The sequence below is a fragment of the Girardinichthys multiradiatus genome, chromosome 5, assembly GCF_021462225.1.
Source record: "Girardinichthys multiradiatus isolate DD_20200921_A chromosome 5, DD_fGirMul_XY1, whole genome shotgun sequence".
In the NCBI taxonomy this organism is placed as follows: domain Eukaryota; kingdom Metazoa; phylum Chordata; class Actinopteri; order Cyprinodontiformes; family Goodeidae; genus Girardinichthys; species Girardinichthys multiradiatus.
In genome coordinates, this window is record NC_061798.1 from 12,061,441 (window position 1) to 12,084,105 (window position 22,665).

Consider the following 22,665-nt stretch of genomic DNA (forward strand, 5'->3'; position numbering starts at 1 on the left):
CTGTGGCATGCTGTGCCTGTTTTCCTGCAGCTCTACAGCTGGGGTAGAGGTATACCAAGGTGTGGGTGTGAGAAAAGGATTGGGACACAAAACCCTATCTGGCCTCCAGGATCCACTTAGCAGTAAACCCACTGATCCCACTGGATCAGTCCCTGCTCCTTGTAAGCCAGAGCCTGGCCCCTGTGCCCCAGCCTCTGAAATTAGAGAAGGTGGTTGGGAGGATTGTTGTTGTTCTTGTCTTTCTCTTACCTCTCTGTCCTGAAATGCTGCTTTTTCCGCATCCTGAAATGACCCATCAGATGTTGACATAGATAATCTGGAACTTCCACTGACAGATTCAGTCCCCCCTTCTGGAATGTCTAAGCCATGCAGTATAAGTGTTCCATTCTCTACTTCCAATATGGGGTACAATCCACCAGGGGGCGTTGTTGGTGCACCAGTGAGGGAGCTGCATGGGGAGGAGGGTCTATATGGGGACGGTTCGTCTGGGCTCGTCCCCTGAGCTGATTTTGACCCCTCCTTCTTGTCTCCTCATCTGGGTTGTTTCCGCTGCATTGTGTGAATTCCTCCTTGGTAAATCAAAAGTATGTCTCCCCAGAAGCGCTCTTCTTTTTCATATTTATGTATGTTTGTCCTGTACTTACCTTTGGACCAGACATTTTTCATTTTTTTCATTTCCTCCTTACCTCTCGTTTGGAGAAGCAGTGCTTGCATGTTATTCAGTTGTGTTTCTGAATCTACCCATACTGGGGCTTCTGGAAATTCTCCTTCCATGTTGTTTAAAATCCTGTGAAATTAATGTGCAATCAACGCTTCACAATAGGCATATAAAATCCGCTTATCACTGTCTTGTCCTTGTCAACACCGCCAGGTTACCGGACAATACAGTGCATTTAATAAACTGCAATGGTGAGCGTGCTCTGTGCTTGCATCACCCAGATACACACACACATACAGTCAGTCAGTCAGTCAGCGCTTGTCACAGTCATTCCCGTTTAATATCAGCAAAAACACTTAATATTCACAATCCGCACTGCAGATGCCTATACCTAGTACTTGTCTTTTATTTTACCCCAACTAATCATCTAGTTCAGTCGCTCACACACACTCCAGCTCGTACTTCCTCAATTCAACACCACTGTCTGTGACAGACACTCGCACACAGGAAATGCACAAATGTGCGGAAACAATCCACTACAAAGCCACTTCACCCTATATTCAATAAATGCTTTTTATTTTCCCTCAAATAATCAAAAATCCAACCACATTTTTAATTCTGAATGAGTGTCCAATGATTTAACATCGACTGCACTGCCAGTCGCTTGTGTAATTCCTCCGTGTGTCCACTAGATGGGCCTCTAACCCTGCGTAACATTTCTGAATGGGCCTCTTAACCCTTTTTTTTTTTTTTTTTAAATCTGCATCTCTAATCCTTTTTAATCATTTGTGGTTTGCTACGTCTCAGGCCTTAAACCCAGCTATATGTTATTGATTCGTCAATCAATAAGTTGGGACGCCACTCCCAGCAATATCACCTTTTTTTCAGCTTTAAATGAGGACTGTAACTTTCAAGCTGCCGTATTTTGCCGACCCTGTCAGCAAATCTTATCTGACTGTATTTTAACACGTCCAGTTAACGCACACTCTTACAGTTTTGCAGAGTAAAATGACATTCAGAACCAAATGACACCCTGGTTAATTTAGCCTATATATAAACTCAATCGGAGAGTTTAATAAAATAGGCTGTGCCTTACCTTTGATGATTTATGGGCGCCCTGGGTGTTAGAAGGGATCGGATGTCACACTCTCTTTTTGTTCACGTCGGGGGTCACCAAATTGTTGAAGTACCCCTTTAAAGGGGTCTTCTGCGCGTTCGTTTATTCACCGTAACCTGGAGGAATTCACAACACATTAGAATAAATCACACTCAGACACCGTTGTATTCAATTTTCATACCTGGACCCAGGGAGAGAACTCATGTGGTCAGGACACACTGAGATTTCTCTGCTCCTCTCACTGGGCTCATGTCTTTTATTAAAACACACACAAAAAATGGGCAGCGCCCTTGTTTACAATATTTTCTACACATAGTCACGTACACATTTTTCCGGCTGACCATATTTAGACAGGTATTGTCCAACAGCTGCATCCCGTATCTTCTGATATAAGCAGGGAGTAACTCAGTCAGTTGTACTATCTCTACTTTTCACACACTCCTGCAGTTCTCAGTAATTTTCCACTTCACCTCTCCTGTGAGAAATACTTCTGCAGACCACACAATACACAATGTCTTATACAAACACATGTTACACATTTTATTTCCCACACTGGTTATGAACATAATAATAATAATGCACACACATAATATATTTTCACAATATGTAACCCTATGTTGACCTCCACAGTTAGTTTTCTTGCACCTCTTTACAGTCTTCTATCTTGTGATCTTCTCCACACCTCTGCTTTCCTTTGCAAACTGCAGCTATGTGTCCATATCTCTGGCATTTATAACATCTAAGTGGTGGAGGGATGTATGGTCGTACTTGGAAGCTCAAGAATCCTATTTATGTTTTCTGGCAAGATTGTTTCTGCAAATTCAATCATCACTGACAGACTCTTTCTCCGTTAACAGTTTTTGATCATCTCTTCTGCGAGTTCACATTTGCACCAGTAATGCTTCTTTTTATTTTGTCCAAATCTTCATCCTGAGGGATACTAAAAATCACCCCCTGGATTGATTTATTTTCTCCTAAGATCTTTCTCTCTACAACCCTTTTTTTCCCAATGCTTTCTACATGTAAAGCCTTCATTTTTTGGTCTTCATTTTTACACGTCACTAATAAGTTTCCGTCTCTTAACAATTTCACCATTTCTACATCTCCTATTTTCTTTTGTATTTCTCTAGAAATCACTATCGGGCTCAGGTTATTGCGTTCCTCCTCATTCCTTAAGTTTAATATTATTTTAAATTCCTCCTTCAGTATTTTCCTTCTAACTATTCTCTCTTCATCCGAGCTGCTTCCTTCCAACTCTCGCTTGTTACCCTGACTTTCAAACGTCCCTCCTTCCTCCTTTTTTCCCACGTCCTCTTCCTCTCCCCCTACCTACCGGTGTCCATCCCTCAAAATCTATATCTCCCCCTTCTCCTGCCTGTCCTTCCATCCGAACCATTCACATACCAGTTTATGCCTTATTCCGCCGTTTCCAATATGAAAGCAAGTTTATTCAATAAGTCAAAAGAAAGATGGACCAAGCTTGTCAAGTTTCCTCCGAGCAGTAGCCACAGCTCTGCAAGCGTTGTCAATCAGGCGAGTTAAATGTTAACACCTGTGTCTGAGTTAAATTCACTCCAGGTGGAGTTGATCACAACATCCGGTTTGGACGTGCGTGCCTTTTCCCTGTATGAAGTCGTGATAATATATCATGGAGGGTGAAGCGACTGAATTGTTATTGATGCTGATTGAGGCAAGTGTGGTAGGCCTACATCCAAAATATGTAACCACATTTTATTTAACACTATAATTATTATTACGTATCCAATTAATACTATAATTACTATTACAAATTCATTTAGTAGAAATTATAAAACTATTGTAGAGAAGCGGAACCTTTTTTACTATTGCGGTCTAGCATCACAAGCAGGATGCAGAAATACGCCGCCTGCTCCGTTTTGGAGGTCAGAACACGAAACAATTCCTAAAAGAGACAGTCTGTTCTTTGCTTTGACCACAATGGGACAATCCGTGTCTCAGAAATGAATTCCTTGCATCTGATAAAGTTTAACAGCCACGTTTCTCCACCTTTTCTACAAGGTGCAGTCTAAAGATGTGGCAATGTTGCTCAAGGTGGAGTACAAGAATACCAAGAAGTACATCCGGCTACTGTCAGGCTTCACCTCAAGGTAAGTAGCCATCTCAAAGTAGCCCACTTAAAAAATGAACACAAGGATTTATGTATTTAGGGTGGCTAAATACATAAAGTTTTGGTTTTCAATTTGAGTATCAACTGGCCAAAAGAATCCTTATTGTTTTTGTATTGCATTACTGGTGGTGTTAATAACCTAAATTTAGAAAGTAGAGCCAACAAACTTTATATTCAGAAATGCAAATTGCTTACTGCACCTTAAGATCAGCATCATGTATTTTTATTATTTTATTTTTTTCATTTTCATAATTGTCTTCCTGATGCCGCTGAGCTTGATGCTTTTGATGAAACCAACACAGTAGTTGAAGAAGACATTTTCTGAACTGATAGAGGTCAGTCTGGATATATGCCTGACAGTGAATTCCTGATGCTGGTAGGTACATTTCTGTTATCTATAAATCAATTTAAAAAAAAAATCAGATATTGGTTGTCACAGTCAGTGAAAAGTGAGGAGTAACCTACTTTGATATTCATTAGAACATAATTATCATAATTTAGAATTGGCCAAATCAATCAGGTATGGAAAATAAAAAATAAACTTCTGGCATAAGTCTGATTATGCCATTTCATTTCTTGACAATAGCTGTGTTTAATAGACTTTAGTACAATCCTTTTATAATCTAACTCTAGACTTTACTCCATCTTATATTTGATAAAGTGTGTAGTTATTTTATGTAACCCAATTCTGATCACATGACATCTATTAACTACCTAACTCAGACACTGGTGGAAGACCTCATTCTTGAGGTGCAGGTTGATCCTGGTCCAAGTCCAACAACACAAGAATATGTTTCAGTGGAAGGTATGTCTCATTATAAAATCAGTTGTAATAAATGTTCAGGGTTTTTCTGCTTCACAATTATCAGTTGAGATATCATGTCTCTGCACTGACTACTACAAAGTAGATTATCAAAAATTATATTTCAAAGAAAGATCTGTATCTAATTGCAAGTACAGTTGGGATCAGATTTTATTTTTTTAACCAGTGTCTGTGCCACCACCTAAATGCTACGTTTTCAGGCATGTCAGTTATGTTTGGTTTATTTATTTATTTTAAGACTTCTCTCCTTTAGATCATTCAACATCATCCTCCCTCACAGATACCAACACATCACTTTCTTCAAGTGACAACGACCCCTTTAGTCGATTAGATTATAGAACTCCTATTGGAAGATGTACATCCAGCTATGAAACCATACCCAGGTGTACCTCAGAGGTTTCTGAGTCAGAAACTGCAAAAGAGCTACTCAAGGGAAGCATATGTAATTGACATTGCCGACCATCATAAAGTGTCATGCTAAATCAGTTTCTCATCAGAGTATTTGTGACATTTAGAATGATTGAGTTCAGCCAATAGCTTTTACTCAATAATGTAAGGCAGATAAGAAACAAAACTGTTTCATCACAAATCATATCGCACTTGCATAACCAGTTAAACAATTGGTTAGTTTTTTTAAATTTATTTTTTGGGCCAAAATTGCTGATCCATTTTGTGTGTGAGGAAACCCTTCTGAACCAGTGATTTTCAACTTTTACTCTTAATCTTATGGTATATTGCTAATAATTGTATCTGGAAAGACTGATTTGTACACTGAAATCTTTATTTTCTTATTTATTTATCATTTTCTCTTGCTTAAATAGATGGTAAAAATTACAAACCTGGGGTTGAGGATGTCATTGAGAAGTACAAGACAGAAAAGTCACTCACTCACCGTACCCGGAGAAAGCTTGTCAACATATTGGCTAGCCAAATGACTGACAGCCATGGGTGAGTGTTAAGTGAATTGCTAGATTGTAAACATATTAAGATTATGAATTTTCAAAATACATTGCATTGAAATTAACATAGTAATTGGGGTGTTTTTCAATTGTATGTTTCTGTATTTTATAAGAATGTGGTCTTTTTTCAGTTTATATGAGCAGTATCATTAGATAACATCTATTGCAGTTTGATGCAGTATTAGCTGATGTGGAATATTATTTCTAAAAGAGGATGCCTTCCCATTAACATAAGGAGAATCATAACCCTCTTCCCTTCACTAAAGGATCCCTTTTCTCCAAAGGGTTATGTAAGTTTAAAACTTAACTTCCAGAAAACACCAATTTTACTGACAGTGATCTTGGGACTTTGGTTAAAAAAGTTACTGCTTCAGATATTCACCAAATAGATATGACATTCCTACATTATATTTGTAAAAAAAAAAAATTATAGTTGACACCACCTACTTCTAGCAAAACAGTTGAAACTTGAATATGCTAGAAAGTTCAACTCTGCGATAAGGATTGTCATTAGGATGCAAAATGAGTGAAAATTGTCTCTTGCAATTTGAATGAATTTGGTCAAGAGGGTACTACACATGAATTAGAAATCGGCAAACCTACTTTAAAGTGGTTATCCTTTTATTAATACTGTTACCACATCTTCTGTAAAACCATTTACGACTTTTGTAATGTTTTATAAATATCTTAATAGGAGCACTTCTATGATGCAGAGAAAGGCACTGGATATTTATCATGGCGCCTTAAGACTATGTCCAGAAATGCTGTAAAAATACCAGCCAAGATGGCTACAGTGGCTCAAGCACAAGGACTAAAGCGCCGAAGATTGGGAGCCACTTTGCCTGAGCAGCTTGATGAAGATGCCTGCAGGGAAGCCATATCATTTCTCAATCACTCAGGATGAGGCAAGTGTGTTTCAGAAGATGAAGATGACCTTTCAATATCGCCAAGACCTTGTACATGACCCACAGAGAACGACGTATGTCTTTAAAACATTTCCACGTTTTTTAGATGTCAAAGGGCTGGTGAGTTGACCTTTTCATTCATATGCACTCCATTGTTTTGTTGCTTGAATCATTTTGTGTATTTATATGCTTATGATCAACAGCTGAATCAAGACTTCCTTCTGCTGTTTGAAGTTGAAACAGCTTCCGAGATGCTTGAAATGCGGGACACAACATTCAGGTCCAAGGTTATCAATGAGGCCAAACACCTGACTCAGTCAACTGAGCTATGCCGACTTCTAAAAGCTGCTGAGAAAATGACAGAGAACGATGACACCAGTAAGCTAATCAACATAATTTTTTTAAATTATCTTTTATGATGATAATGGCTTGTTTCACCTCATTTTCCTCCTGATGGCCTGGGACAGTGACATGACTGCTGCTGCTATTCCATCTCCTGCCACCCACAGCTGGACGGAAGAGGACCAAGATAAGCCCCAGTGATGCAGTGGACAAAATGTTGCACTTTCACAAGGTATGCTGCTCTTATTTATATCCAATTAGCCAGAACCTTTATATGTATAAACTCAATTAAAATTACTTGGAAAGGAATAGGCAAACAAAGGACTGAACATCTTCATGTTGGCTACAATTCCAACAAGTCTTCAACAGTGAGGACTTCTTTGACTGACACACGCACACAGTTTGCCAGAAAACATCTCATCTTTCCTGGTATACAGACCTAAGTGGCCAGTTAAACTTCAGTGTAAGGTGTTATCTTTCTGTTTTCAGTCATGCTGCAGCTTGGATGAACACCTTCGGAGAAGAGATGGTAGACAACCATATATCCTTGCTGTCGGTCGAACCAGGAACAGGATTGACACTTTCTACATTGTTGTGGACAAACAGCTCATCCCCTGCCAAGCCACAAGCTCGTTGGGTGCCTTTGATGAACTGTTTAAATCCCACTATGGGTTCAATCTGTCGTACGATGAGTACCTGGGCCAGCTCTTCACCTTCATGAAAACCACAGTCTACAATACCGATGTAGCAACAACAAATGAGTCTCCCAAAGTTCGTGGGTTTTGTGCTAAAGTCTTCAACTAAAGTACTTAAATGTCAAACTTTGCATGTTCCTTGCCAGGCCTTGATCTCTCATTTGCGACTTGACCACAGTTTCTATCCTAGCACCAGTTAGTTTGTGTACAAGATCGTTGTAGGCGTCAGTTTTCAACCTATTCAGGTTTCAAAAAACATTTAATTAGTTCTCATGAGAAGGTGATGCAGCAAGGCCATGGTAATTTGAAACGAATTTTCCACATGCGTGTTCACAAAATAGGTGCTTTGTATTTTGTCCTCCGAAATCTGCCACCAAAGTTCAACTCTGCTTTGAATATTCATTTGGTTGCATTGTTTCACACCAAAGATTTAAAAAAATATGGCTTTGATAATATTCTAGAGCCACTGATTAATGACATCAAAACATTTGAGAGTTGTGGCCATGATTTGGCATTTTCTGCAGAAAAAGTCCATGGGACTATATGTCAGGTAACTGGGGACAACTTGGGGATGCACACAATTCTAGGATTTACAGAATGTTTTAGTGGATGCTATTTTTGTCTTTTATGTTTGATAGAAAAAGATGATGCCCAGAATGTTTTCAATGAGGATGACCCCAAAATAATCTTGTGTGGAAAGGAACTTTTTGAAATGCACTGCAATGAGTTGCAGTCAGACCCACATAAGTTATCTGTATTTGGTTTAAAAAAGAACTTGACTCTTAACAACCTACAGTTCTTTCATGTTTGTCATAATGTTTCCTGGGACATTATGCATGACATTCTTGAAGGTGTGGGTCAGTATGAGCTGAAATTACTGCTGGAATATCTCTCAGAAAATGTTTTGAATTTATGCCTTTGACCATGGATATGTGGAGCGTAAAAATCGACCTACAAGGATTAACTTGAACAGTAGTGGCAATTATATAGGGCTCAATTCCATTCAGACTCTTTGTCTTGTAAGAAATATTCCTCTACTTTTTGGTGACATTGTGCCAGAAGGAAACCAAAACTGGTTTTTGCTGCTGCTTTTACTGCAGATAATGAACATTATTTTTTCTCCATCTGTAACATTTGGCATGACTGTGTTTCTTAAGCATTTGATAATGGAACATTATGAGTTGTTCAAAGAGCTGTATCCCGATAAAAACCTGATCCCGAAACATCACTTCATCATACACTATCCATCTTGTATCTGAAAAATTGGACCACTAATACATATGTGGAGCAAGAGATTTGAGGCAAAACACAGGATTTTTAAAAATACACTAAAAAAACTTCAAAAACATCACAAAATCTCTTGCAAAAAAACATCAAATGTCTATTGCATGTCATTGGGAGACATCACGTTCAAAATGTATGGAGTTTGGACCAATGAAATCTATTTATGTGGACAATGTGAACTGTTGGCTCGAGCTTTGCATGTTGAGTCTGTATTACAAGACATCCATGCAACTAACTGGGTTACAATCAGTGGGACAGAGTACAGAGCAGGACTAATCATTTGCAGTGAGATTGAACATGAAATGCTTGTGTTTTGCAGAATAGAAAAAATCATTGTTGATGATGTTATCTGCTTCCTTGTAAACAAGATTGTGGTTGACCATTTCAGTGAACATTTTCATGCTTACAATGTATTTGAAAGTCATGACAAAGATATTGTTAAAGCAGATAGTCTTGTGTTTTATAAGCCCTTCGACTTACAAAGTGCTTATGGTGGAGATGAGAGCCAATACAGGTCCTTCTCAAAATATTAGCATATTGTGATAAAATTCATTATTTTCCATAATGTCATGATGAAAATGTAACATTCATATATTTTAGATTCATTGCACACTAACTGAAACATTTCAGGTCTTTTATTGTCTTAATACAGATGATTTTGGCATACAGCTCATGAAAACCCAAAATTCCTATCTCACAAAATTAGCATATCATTAAAAGGGTCTCTAAACGAGCTATGAACCTAATCATCTGAATCAACGAGTTAACTCTAAACACCTGCAAAAGATTCCTGAGGCCTTTAAAACTCCCAGCTTGGTTCATCACTCAAAACCCCAATCATGGGTAAGACTGCCGACCTGACTGCTGTCCAGAAGGCCACTATTGACACCCTCAAGCAAGAGGGTAAGACACAGAAAGAAATTTCTGAACGAATAGGCTGTTCCCAGAGTGCTGTATCAAGGCACCTCAGTGGGAAGTCTGTGGGAAGGAAAAAGTGTGTCAGAAAACGCTGCACAACGAGAAGAGGTGACCGGACCCTGAGGAAGATTGTGGAGAAGGGCCGATTCCAGACCTTGGGGGACCTGCGGAAGCAGTGGACTGAGTCTGGAGTAGAAACATCCAGAGCCACCGTGCACAGGCGTGTGCAGGAAATGGGCTACAGGTGCCGCATTCCCCAGGTCAAGCCACTTTTGAACCAGAAACAGCGGCAGAAGCCCCTGACCTGGGCTACAGAGAAGCAGCACTGGACTGTTGCTCAGTGGTCCAAAGTACTTTTTTCGGATGAAAGCAAATTCTGCATGTCATTCAGAAATCAAGGTGCCAGAGTCTGGAGGAAGACTGGGGAGAAGGAAATGCCACAATGCCAGAAGTCCAGTGTCAAGTACCCACAGTCAGTGATGGTCTGGGGTGCCGTGTCAGCTGCTGGTGTTGGTCCACTGTGTTTTATCAAGGGCAGGGTCAATGCAGCTAGCTATCAGGAGATTTTGGAGCACTTCATACTTCCATCTGCTGAAAAGCTTTATGGAGATGAAGATTTCATTTTTCAGCACGACCTGGCACCTGCTCACAGTGCCAAAACCACTGGTAAATGGTTTACTGACCATGGTATCACTGTGCTCAATTGGCCTGCCAACTCTCCTGACCTGAACCTCATAAAGAATCTGTGGGATATTGTGAAGAGAACGTTGAGAGACTCAAGACCCAACACTCTGGATGAGCTAAAGGCCGCTATCGAAGCATCCTGGGCCTCCATAAGACCTCAGCAGTGCCACAGGCTGATTACCTCCATGCCACGCCGCATTGAAGCAGTCATTTCTGCAAAAGGATTCCCGACCAAGTATTGAGTGCATAACTGTACATGATTATTTGAAGGTTGACGTTTTTTGTATTAAAAACACTTTTCTTTTATTGGTCGGATGAAATATGCTAATTTTGTGAGATATGAATTTTGGGTTTTCATGAGCTGTATGCCAAAATCATCCGTATTAAGACAATAAAAAACCTGAAATATTTCAGTTAATGTGCAATGAATCTAAAATATATGAATGTTAAATTTTCATTATGACATTATGGAAAATAATGAACTTTATCACAATATGCTAATATTTTGAGAAGGACCTGTATATTGTGCCATTATTTTGTTTGTAAATGATTGTCATGCCTGTTCTTATTGTGCTAATTCCTATGGTGCTGAGAAGTTATTTACTATTTTCATTAAAAAAAGAAAAAAGTTGTGTGTTTTTTTTACTTGCCTACTGTTGCTGGTGAACACACTTGAACTTATGACATAACTGTAAAGAGTGTGTTGTGTATGTTTTGTAACCTTGCAGGTGACTACAGTAATTTTCAGATTTGTTGACCGTTGTTAGGCTAGCACACACAGAATGCACTCTTCACTAAAACATTGGTGAAAGGAAATGACACCATTTTTGTGTGAAAATGCACTTCAGTGTGTCATAAAAAAACACGATGTATTAGTGTTTTTTAACACTTACAGTGGAAAAGAATAACACAATTTTGCATTAAACATGGACTTATGTGGTGTCATAAAATAATACCAAGGGTGTCGAATATTTAACACTACTAAAGAGTTAAAATATTAACACTTTTCAAAGTGTAATTTTAACTCTGAATCCGTGAGAATTATTAAAACTCGGAAAAGCTGTTAAATTTAACACTGAGTAGAATTAACACTCCCGATTTTGCTGTGTAGGACACCACCTGTCCTCTCCAATGAGGACCAGCACGGGCTCTTCACAGGGCTGTGTGCTGAGCCCCCTGCTCTACACCCTCTGCACCCCCACCCACCCAAGCAACAACAAGTTTGCGGACGACACCACGGTGGTGGGGCTCATCTCAGGAGGGGATGAGACGGCTCACAGGGTGGAGGTGGAGCATCTGTCAGCATGCTGCATGGACAATAACCTGACTCTGAAAACCTCTAAGTCAAAGGAGCTCATCGTTGACTTTCGGAGGTGTTAACAGGACACACAGCCCATCAACGGGGACAGGGTGGAGATGGTGCCCGACTTCAGGTTACTGGGCACTGTGGAAATATAAATGCCTTATCATTAGTAGCTAAAGCTAAGATATATTTGGGATTTGCTGCTTATAGATTGATTATTATTAGGAGTTTTTAGTTATGCTTTTGAGAGTTAGAAAAATCCTTAAACAGTAGCTTCTAATGTGATCACACAATGAGTGTTTATTATTCAAGGTTAAAGCTTGCAGGTGTTTTCTGTCTGTATCGTGAGAAGCCGGCAGTGTATTAGGGAGGCATGGTACTCCTCTCCCTGAAGATTCCTGAAGATGTGTGAGAAACTGACCTTCAGCAAAAGAATGTGTGAGAAAACTGAGAAGGGCTGCACAACAAATGTAAAATGTATATTTCTTGTAGTATGTGTGTGTTCAATAAAAGAACGGTGCAGGGGAGAGAAAAACAGATGTGTTCCTGACTACGCAGATGCAGCACCTCTCTCCGCGGCCGGGTGAACAACTTTATTACTTAGTCCGTGTTTTTCTTTCTTAGAGATTCAAGTCTAGTTTCTCGTACAGAATTAAGATGCTTTGACCAAATAAACGAACGCGCAGGAGTTTAGAAGAACAACTCCAACAACTTGGTGACCCCCGACGTGATTTGGGAAAAGCGAGGACTTTCGGCTAAATCAGAACTTCACCAAAAGACTCTGACACCAGGGTACCCCCGCACTTCTTACAAGGTAAGCAGAAACCTGTTTAAAACGAACTCTGCACTTTTGGCATTGTCGATAGGCCTAAATTCTTGGTGTCAGATGTCTGAGTAAGTGAAATGTTCTGCTAAATTTAAAATGTGTAGACCAGTATGTTAAGATAATATAAAAGAGGTCAAGTAAAGTAAAGTGAGAAGTGTGTTTCCTGAGTTTGGCAACTCCACATGTTTTCTGACGAGAATTCATGATTTCGCCGGGTTGAAGTCCTGGAGGGTGGGGACCTCCGAAGTGTAAACAGTTTTCTTGAGGTTTGAAAGAAGGTTGTTCATTGTATTCTGGAGTCAGAAAGCTAAGACCGGGCAAAAACACAAAGGTTTGAATGCTGTGTTTTATTTGAGTTCTGTCCAAATAAAACCAGATTACAGATGTGGTAATTCATAAAACACATAGTCTGAAGTCCCGTGAAGCTATAAGTTACTGTGAACAGTTTGTATGAATCTGTAAGACCAGTAACAGTGAGTGCATGGCTGTGAGTTATAAATGACATTTGTAACAAGACCAGCATGAGAAAACTATGAGCTGGAATAAGATAATTCAGCAAGAATAGTTAGACTTGGAGGACATCTAGTGGACTCCAGAGAAAAGTACATAATACACAAACACATAAAATCGTTGAGCTGTTCACAGAAGGGATAATCTGTGAGACAGACTTGTTAGGAGGAGTGTGTGAAAAATACGGTGTGACTGGAGAGAGGCACAGCGGTTCGCCAGACTCTCATTGCAGGTGAATGAATGCAGCATTCCTGTATGGAAACCTAACTGGTGTCAACAATGACAGAGTGCTGATAAGCTGCTTGGTTTGGGGGAAAATTGAGGTGTCTTGAGACGTGTTTATGTCACTCTCAAAATAGTCCAGATACCAGGGACATAGCGTGCCATATTTTCTGGACGGCCTCAGTTGACCAGTGAATGAACAGAGTGTAGTGAAGAAAGGTGTGAATACTTTTCAGGGTGCTAATACTTTTTTGAGTGCAAATACTTTTCAGAGTGTGAATACTTTTTTAGGTGCTCATACTTTTTTGAGTGCTAATACTTTTTTGGGTGCTCATACTTTTTTGAGTGCTAATACTTTTTTGGGTGCTCATACTTTTTTGGGTGCTAATACTTTTTTGGGTGCTCATACTTTTTTGGGTGCTCATACTTTTTTGAGTGCTAATACTTTTTTGGGTGCTCATACTTTTTTGGGTGCTAATACTTTTTTGGGTGCTAATACTTTTTTGGGTGCTCATACTTTTTTGGGTGCTCATACTTTTTTGGGTGCTCATACTTTTTTGAGTGCTAATACTTTTTTGGGTGCTCATACTTTTTTGGGTGCTCATACTTTTTTGAGTGCTAATACTTTTTTGGGTGCTCATACTTTTTTGAGTGCTAATACTTTTTTAGGTGCTCATACTTTTTTGAGTGCTAATACTTTTTTAGGTGCTCATACTTTTTTGAGTGCTAATACTTTTTTGGGTGCTCATACTTTTTTGAGTGCTAATACTTTTCAGAATGCGAATACTTTTCAGGGTGCTAATACTTTTTAGGGTGCTAAATACTTTTCAGAGTGTGAAAACTTTTCTTCTAAATATGGACGGAGAATTTGATAGGGAAACGGATGACTCAGAGTCAAGTGCAGAGGCACCGGTGTGGAAAACATTTAAGGAACAAGTGTATGTTGTGAGACAACTGGTACAGCAGACTCAGGATGGAAAACAGGCTGAAACGTTGATTAAAAAATGGATCCGAAAATACAGGATGAAGTTGAAAAGGATGGAACTGATGAAAAGAGCAGAAAAAGTGTTGGAAGATGGTTTTGGTTGAATATGAAGGAGGCTAAGAGAGAAAGAGAGTTGGCTGAGGAAAAATGCAAAGATAGTGGATGGTTTAAAGGCAAGTGGAAGGATAATTAATTGACTACGAGGTGGACGTCGTTCTACACCACAGGGTCGACCCAAAACAAAAGGTAAGGAGATCTATATTTATTCTCCTTTTGCCTGCTAATAATGTAGGTGGTGTTGTGGAATAGATATCTGTTTTCTCTTAATTTTACAGTCTTGATCAGTTTTGGGTAAAACATTTGTTGGTTAAAATAATGGATTACGGTAAAGAAATTATATATTGCGTAAAATTATTTGTTGATTGACACAAGATAAATTTTAGCCGAGATACTTGAATGTTGAGGCTGTAACAGACTTTTCACCGAAGATACTTAAATGGTGACGGTGTTGAAGTAAATAAGTTCCAGATTTGGAGATCCAAACTCAGTCCTGACGAGGACTGGGGTGTTTAGGCTGGGGTTAGTAAGAGCCTCCCAGAGGGACTGAGGACGCCTCAAAGTGGCCAGGGATAGGACCCCGAGACCCTGAACTGGCTGGTGAGGGAAGACAGTTGAGATACTTAAATGGTGAAACTGTAATAATAAGATTAAGTAAAAGGAATTCCAGGGAGTCAACGGAGGGTTGATTCCTAGGTGTCAAACCGGGTTTGGTATCACAGCGGTTGGACCAGGAGAGATTGAAAAAGTCCCGCTGAGTGGAAGGGTTCAAGGCCCTCTGCGCACGCAAGCTATATATCCTGTTGTGTTTTTGTATTTGTCTAACTGGATTTATTGTGCATATGAGTGAGAAGAGAATACAAATGAGTGGCTGCGAATGGTTGCACTTGAGTGTGAGTGAATGTAGAAGCGGTGATTATATTACAAACTGTATAGCCACATAAAAAAAAAAAGACAAGTTGTTCAACATGGCAGAAGAGATTGATTGTCGAAGGAGGAGTAGGGTCTAAGAGAGACAGAAGCACAGAAACGCTTAGACTTTTAAGAGGGGTTACACTATTGGAATCAAAAGTGCATGATTTATATGAGAAAGCTTCTCAACAGATGACAGAAAAACAGTTTAAAGATTCTGGAAGAACACACACCATGACTACTTGTAGCCAGAGCGGTCCATCCAGATTTCAATGTCCGTTGTTGACCTCATCAGTCCCTTTTTCATTGGGAAATGTACAGGTATTAGTGGATAAGTTGCCACTTATTGCAGGATGCGGACGTGTCTGGTTGCAGGAATTAGATACATTGACTAAAGGCATGACACTGGCCTTGGGTGACTTTAGAACAATTTTGGGACGATCTGTGCGTCCCTCGGTGGCTAGGGAGATAGAACAGAATGCTGATTGCAGTCAGGACCCTGATGACACACCCTTGACACGTGTAATGACAGCCCTAGGGAAGGCCATAAGAAATCATACTCCGTTGCAGTCCCTCAATTCGACTGGGACCCTAATCAGCATCCTAAAAGAGCACATTAGTGCTGCAGTGGACACGTGGATGAGACACACAGGAGTCAATCCTAAGGGTGACGGGACAAGAATGGGACAGCTGTTTAAAAAGCCATATTAAAAGGAGTTCCTGTTGACATGTGTCAAAAGATGAAAAATAATCCTGATTTGCAGGGAACAGACTTCACAAAGTGGGAAAAACATTTAATTCACCATTTACATACAGTTCAGGAGGCAGAGAAAAAGAAAAGAGGAGAAAGAGCACCGACAGAACTAGCTCCTTAAATTGCAGCTGCAAGAGGCCAAAGAGAAATTAAATAAGAGAAAAATTGATAAAACTGAAAATGTAATGTTAGCTGCAGCTCAACCTGTTCCTCCAGCTGCGTCTGCATCTCCTGCAGCACACACTCCTAATGGCTGTGACTGATCAGTGCCAAGGAGGGGGGTTACCCCCTCCTCCACCCTATTTATTTTATAATTACAGGTACAGTGGCCCCGGTCGTGGAGGCGGATGGCATGTTGGTGGTCAGCTGGTCGTGATGGGTGGTGTGGAGCACCCACAGGAAGGGGTGGAAACAGCAGGGCACTGGGAGATGTGTGCTACAACTGCGGTCAGTCTGGACATTGGGCACGCACCTGCCCCACCTGGGGGTAACAGCAGGGAGTAACGGTCCCTCCTAATGCAGGTATGGCACCTCTACCGCCCCAGCAGGGCCAGTATCCACAGATGGGTGGACACCCGTCTTACAGCCCATACGGACGCCCCTGAGGAGGACCAAGGCAGCGTGGGCACAGCAGATCCCATGTTGCCTGCAAAGGGGGGAGAGAACTGTCTGAATTTTTTAGTGGACACTGGAGCTACTTATTCTACCATAACACAGCAACCTCCTAAACCACTGCTCTCTACCAAGACTGTTTCTGTGATGGGCTTCTCAGGGGCTGCATGAATTCTTCCTGTTCAGATTGGGACTCAGAGAGTGTATTCACCCAGCACACCTGTTAAGCTGGGAGCGTCAGTGTTGTGTGGTAAACTTTTCCAGATGGTTCCTCTTTGGCATGTGGACAAATACTTCAGCATGGACAATATTTTTTACAGCCAGTTGAAGAGGAATCTACTGGGGACTGCTGACCGCACCTTCTTCTCCAAGCAGCATCTTCTCTGTGTATCAGCTGTGGAAACCCTGGATTCAAAGTCTCTGCCCCTGCACCTCTCCGCCTGACCCGCCCCATGTCACTCTGTTTTCCGACCGTTGTCACACTGAATGGTACCAGGATTTGTTTAATGAAACAGTAGAAGGTAGGACATGGTTTATTTCATCCAAAAATATTTATGTGGCTCCTGAGGGTTTGTCTGCAACAGTTGATTTAACACCTAACCAAGCAGAATGGTATTTAATGTCAGATGAAGCTGTTCCTCATGTTTCTCTTTCTTTGCATCCTGAGCATCAAGCTAAGGAATTGGGAGGAGTGGTAAAGCGCTCTCTGGCAGCTGGGGACTGGCAGGACACCTCAGTCACCAACATAAGGTATCCTAAAAGCACAGACACATACTGTATAAAATGTACAGCTACTGATGAAGTTCTGTTGCAGCATGAGATGCTCATACATCATCCTGGAAGGGAAAAAACAGATCATCCCAAAGTTGCAGCTCTTTTGCAGGGCCTATCTTATCAGTTATGGGCTGAAGGGCCCACAGATGTAGGATTAACCCCCTGCGCCCCAGTTTCTATTCAGGTTGCATCTCCCTCGCTTATTTGGGTTCCACAGTATCCGCCCAAAAACTAAGCTCAGGAAGGCATCAGAGACACCATTGAAGGCCTGAAGGCAGCAGGTGTGTTAGAAACCTCAGCCTCAGCATGAAACACACCCATCCTTCCTGTAGAGAAAAAAAGTACTGGAAAATACTGCATGGCACATGATTTAAGAGCAATAAATTCAGTTCTGGTGACTCCTACTGTTCCTGTCCCAAATCCCTATGTTGCTCTCTCCAACCTTGAACCTTCACATCAGTGGTACACATGTATTGATCTAGCTAATGCTTTTTCTGTTTGCCATTAGCAGAAGAGTGCAGACATTTTTTATTTCACCTATTGTGGGGAGCAGCTGCGCTTCACCCGTCTGCCACAAGGGTTCGCCCTTTCCCCAGGTATATTTAACCAGGTTTTGAAAGATGTGTTACAGACTTGCTCCCTACCACAGAACGTGACTCTAATTCAGTACGTGGATGACGTAATACTGGCAGCATCCACAGCGGAGCTCTGTTTGTAATCTACAGAACTCAGACATCTGCATAAACATAGATTCAAGGTCAGTAAAAATAAACTACAAATAGCAAGAAAGCAAGTTTCCTTCCTGGGCGGGGTTATTTACGGTGGCCGTGGGGTGCAAAACACTTTTACAAGTACCGAAACAAATTTACATTTCAGAAAACAAATTTACATTTCAGAAAACACTTTTACATTTCAGAAAACAAATTTACATTTCGGAAAACAAATTTACATTTCAGAAAACAAATTTACATTTCAGAAAACACTTTTACATTTCAGAAAATCAACCGGAAAGGGAATGTACCAACGCAGAGGCTGACCCGGAAGTCAGCCTCAGGGCTGCATCCTTCGAAGGCCGTATTTGTAGGCCGATTAAGTTACAGTGCGGCGACGAAGGCTGTCCCAATTCATGAATCATTCCGAGCAAATGCTGCCGACAAATGTGTCCTTATTTTGCCCGATTTGAAGGATGGGTCGTGAGTATCCTTCGCGGCCCATCGTTTCCCATCATTCATTGCGGGTCGAAGCGGATTGGTCAAGCAGGGGAAGCCATGGCGGACCATGGCAACAAAAGCTGTGAGTAAATTGTGGAAAATTACACTTTCTGTGACACAAATTAAGTTCTACAATGTTTTTAATGCGGGAATATAACTATGTAGACGTAAAATATCTGCTTGATTTATCTAGACATCGCCTAATTTCAAATGTGCTCCGACGTGTTCGGAGTTTTCTGACCGGACTATCGGCACTAAGCTCCCGCTGGCAGTCATCACAGTGAACGTTTAACACAAGTGATTTCTAACAGTTTATGTTATTATTTTAATTGTTACTGAAAATCGATTTAATATTTCAGGTGATATTAAGGTTAACCAGAATAAATGGTCAGTTTTATGTAATCCAACTGTATCGCTGGAGAGTGTGATTGAGAATAAATAAGTTTTACAATATGAATTTTTAATGAAGAAATGTGCTACATGTTTTAAAAGTTTATTTATAATTCAGTTAGCATTATAATTTCTGATTCCAGGTAAACCCGACGAGGAATACACCTCCAAATGTAAGTGAATCTCAGTAAAGAAGTGAAAAGTTTGAAAGAGCTTGTTTTAGACATTTGCATAGAAATATTTTCTTCAAATTAAGACAAATGTGAAATTAAAAAAGGCTTTATTTTTGCTCTGATATTAATCAAGATATTTTTTTTTTTAGGTACAAAGGAGCAGACGGGCCAGTTTATTAAGCTCAGGGGTGAGAACCACCACCTTTTTACTGGAGCTACAAACTCAGCCACCGTGGCTTGGAGGTACAATAACAACATTCTTTGCAGTCAGTTTCTGTCCAGTTTCAATAACTCCTATCTTTCTAACTTTCATAAATATCCATCCAGTGATTAACATACTTCTTTTGGTTTAGGACAATTCTGGAGAAGATGGACCAACAGGGGAAGGTCAGCCCCTTTGCAGGCCAAAACAATGTGGGACAATAAAAATAAAAAAAAGAATTTAGATTATGTTCAGAAGTTCTCATGTCACACACAAATAAAAAAATATTTCTAAAAGTCTTGTTGGTTTCTCTGTTTAGTCAACTCTTTTTTTTTTTATTCCATCTAACTTTAGGATTGTAAGTATCCAGGGTCAGGAGAGGGAGTCAGTGAAAAGCCCACTGCTGCTACTTGGTCCTGGTTTGTCCTTATAAATGAGGTTTTGGGACAAAGGTCTTCCACAACACCTCCTGTCCTAATTGCCTCCATCCCTGAGGACACTCCAGGGCCAAGCGGAGCGGTGGGCAACCAGATGGAGAAGGAAGACAGTGAGCCAGCAGGAAGGGATCAGAAAAGAAAGAGGGACAGAGATGAGATGATGGAGTTGATCAGGGAGGACATGAGGGCACAGAGAATGGACAGACTGTTTTCCAAAGAATGGCACCAAAATAAGATGCTACATAAGAAATATTAAGTTTTGTTCAGATTGTTTCTTAAAATTTTAAGGTGTTCTCATAAATTTCAAAATTGTTTTTGTCACTAGTTGTTTACATTTGACCCAACAATATATCAACTTCATTTAAAGTTATAAACAGAATTTATTATGAAAAATACAAACAGCACTTTAAACAGAATGGGGGAAGAAAACATTCAAACAGATCAAGATTACAAGAAACAAAAAGCATAAAATAAAACTATGTACAAGTATTTACAACGGCGACAGCAGGATCAACCTGAGTGACCAGTTCCTGGAAAAACCTCTTCAACAGAACAAAGAGGCAGATGTCTTTCTGGACAGAAAGTCTGGAGGTGTGGCTAAATCTTTCACAAGGTCAGAGACTTGGATCAGAGACTTGGATGGGACGCTGCAACTGAGACCTTTGGTTAGTCTTTCTGGATGGTGAGCGAAGCATCACACAGGTGGTCTGCAGATGTTTGTGATGCCTCTCTCCGCTGTCCACATCATCGTCCATAAAGTGGGTTTAAAGGGCTGGCTGAATTGACGGCTGCCACATCACTAAGAGGTAATCGGAAAAATGCAGAATTAGAAGATGGTGCTCACAAAATATTACAATTAGTTTTACCCCTCAAACATTAATCACATCTATAATATTATACTTGGTTGACACAGTAGTCATGTTCTGGTGGTACCTCCTCCAGGGCAGACACCTCAGCTGAAAGCTGGTCCTGCCAGAGAGCAACACTGCCTGCCTCAGTCCAAACCTCACCCTCATCCTCTTCTACAGCCTCTTCTGGGTCATCCTCTGGGGCCATGACATCCCCAGCACCAAGGCAGATGTTGTGGAGGATGGCGCATGCTGTTATGACCTGAAAACAATTTAAAAGAGGGTGCATATGTGTGTATGTGTATATATTATGTATAATGTATATATAAAATGGATCTAGGTCAAGACTTACGTGAGGTACAAAGGTGTCGTGCACCTCCAGCGCTTGCAGGAAGATGGCCCTGAATCTGGTCTTCATCATTCCAAAAACACGCTCTATTATAGCGTGTGTTTTTGGATTGATGGCTGTTAAAGCGCTGGGCTCCCACACCTTGTCTTGTCCTCTTGTAGGGAGTGATGAGGGGGAGTGGATATTGGAGGCATGGGTACCCACAATCAGCAAGGATAAAATGCCCTGGAGGAGGATAAACTGTACAGTGGGCTGTGGTGGAGCACCCTAGAGTCATGCACTGACCCAGGCCAGCCCACATACGTGTCAATAAAATGGCTCTCAGAAACTGCCAGCAGGATTATGGAAGGGAAGAGTTTCCTGTTCCTGTAGCACTGACCATCAGGGCTGCTTGGACACCTGATGTGGATATGGCAGCCGTCAATTGCACCCACAGCTTTAAGAAAAACTCTGTGGCGTGCCAGCCCTGCAAACTCACGGGACACTGCCTCCAAGTCCTCAGGGGTCTTTAGAAGGTAGTTGACCTGGTGACGAATAGCCACAATCTCCTCTGTAACTCTGTGGACGATGCGATGGACAGCAGAGCGAGGCGTCCCAAACACTCTGCAGACCACTCTGTAGGATGTGCCACTTGCCACCAAGAAAAGAAAAACCAAGGTCTCAATAGTAGCACCCATCCATGTCACCTATCCTGGTGCAAAAGATAAAGCAGCACTACCAGAGACTCCCTGCTCAACCGAAAATCAGGCCTGGTGTCCTCCTGGTTGAAGAAGTGTTTCAAGACTGGGACACTCAGGTTGATCCTGCAGTAAAGAGGTCTGGTCAAGAAAAGGGAAGAATGGAGATGGAAAAACACATTATTTTTAAGGCATGATTCTGGATATTTTAAGTGATCAAAGCAAGAAGATATCAATACACCAAAAACACTGCATTATTATATAATTATCTAAGAACAGCCAGAGGGGATCAAATACTTTATAATTCCCATCTATCTTAAAATTTAAAGTTGTTGTTTATAATATATATATATATATATATATATATATATATATATATATATATATAAAAAAATATGTCAACATACATTAGCCATAAAGTTGCTATCTCTTTGTTTATTGGCTAGTTAAATCAAACATCTTTTTTACCTGAACATGATTGTCTCTGGATTGTACCTGGAATCAGAAATTATAATGCTAACTGAATTATAAATAAACTTTTAAAACATATAGCACATTTCTTCATTAAAAATTCATATTGTAAAGCTTATTTATTCTCAATCACACTCTCCAGCGATACAGTTGGATTACATAAAACTGTCCATTTATTCTGGTTAACTTTAATATCACCTGAAATGTTAAATCGATTTTCAGTAACAATTAAAATAATAACATAAACTGTTAGAAATCACTTGTGTTAAACGTTCACTGTGATGACTGCCAGCGGGAGCTTAGTGCCGATAGTCCGGTCAGATCTCTACCGGGCTAGATCACCTCACCGCCGGTAGGGCTGGCGAGGCGAGCCGGTCACTACGGTGGGAACGGAAAACTCCGAACACGTCGGAGCACATTT

General features: G+C 40.6%; 1 protein-coding gene across 1 annotated transcript; it reads left to right on the forward strand.

The window, feature by feature from the left end:
- Positions 1-400: 400 nt before the first annotated feature.
- LOC124868712 lies at positions 401-7,754 on the forward strand. Its single transcript, XM_047366231.1, has 6 exons — positions 401-479; positions 5,566-5,692; positions 5,915-5,993; positions 6,812-6,986; positions 7,118-7,182; positions 7,440-7,754. Exons 1-6 carry the CDS (start codon positions 401-403, stop codon positions 7,752-7,754), a joined length of 840 nt encoding a protein of 279 aa, XP_047222187.1.
- The last annotated feature ends 14,911 nt before the right edge of the window (positions 7,755-22,665 follow it).

Coding starts and splice junctions, on each gene's coding strand:
- LOC124868712 (XM_047366231.1), top strand. CDS start 401: ATGGGGTACAATCCACCAGGGGGCGTTGTTGGTGCACCAGTGAGGGAG. Junction 5,994..6,811: donor CCTTTTCTCCAAAGGGTTAT/GTAAGTTTAAAA, acceptor TATGATCAACAG/CTGAATCAAGACTTCCTTCT. Junction 7,183..7,439: donor AAATGTTGCACTTTCACAAG/GTATGCTGCTCT, acceptor TTCTGTTTTCAG/TCATGCTGCAGCTTGGATGA.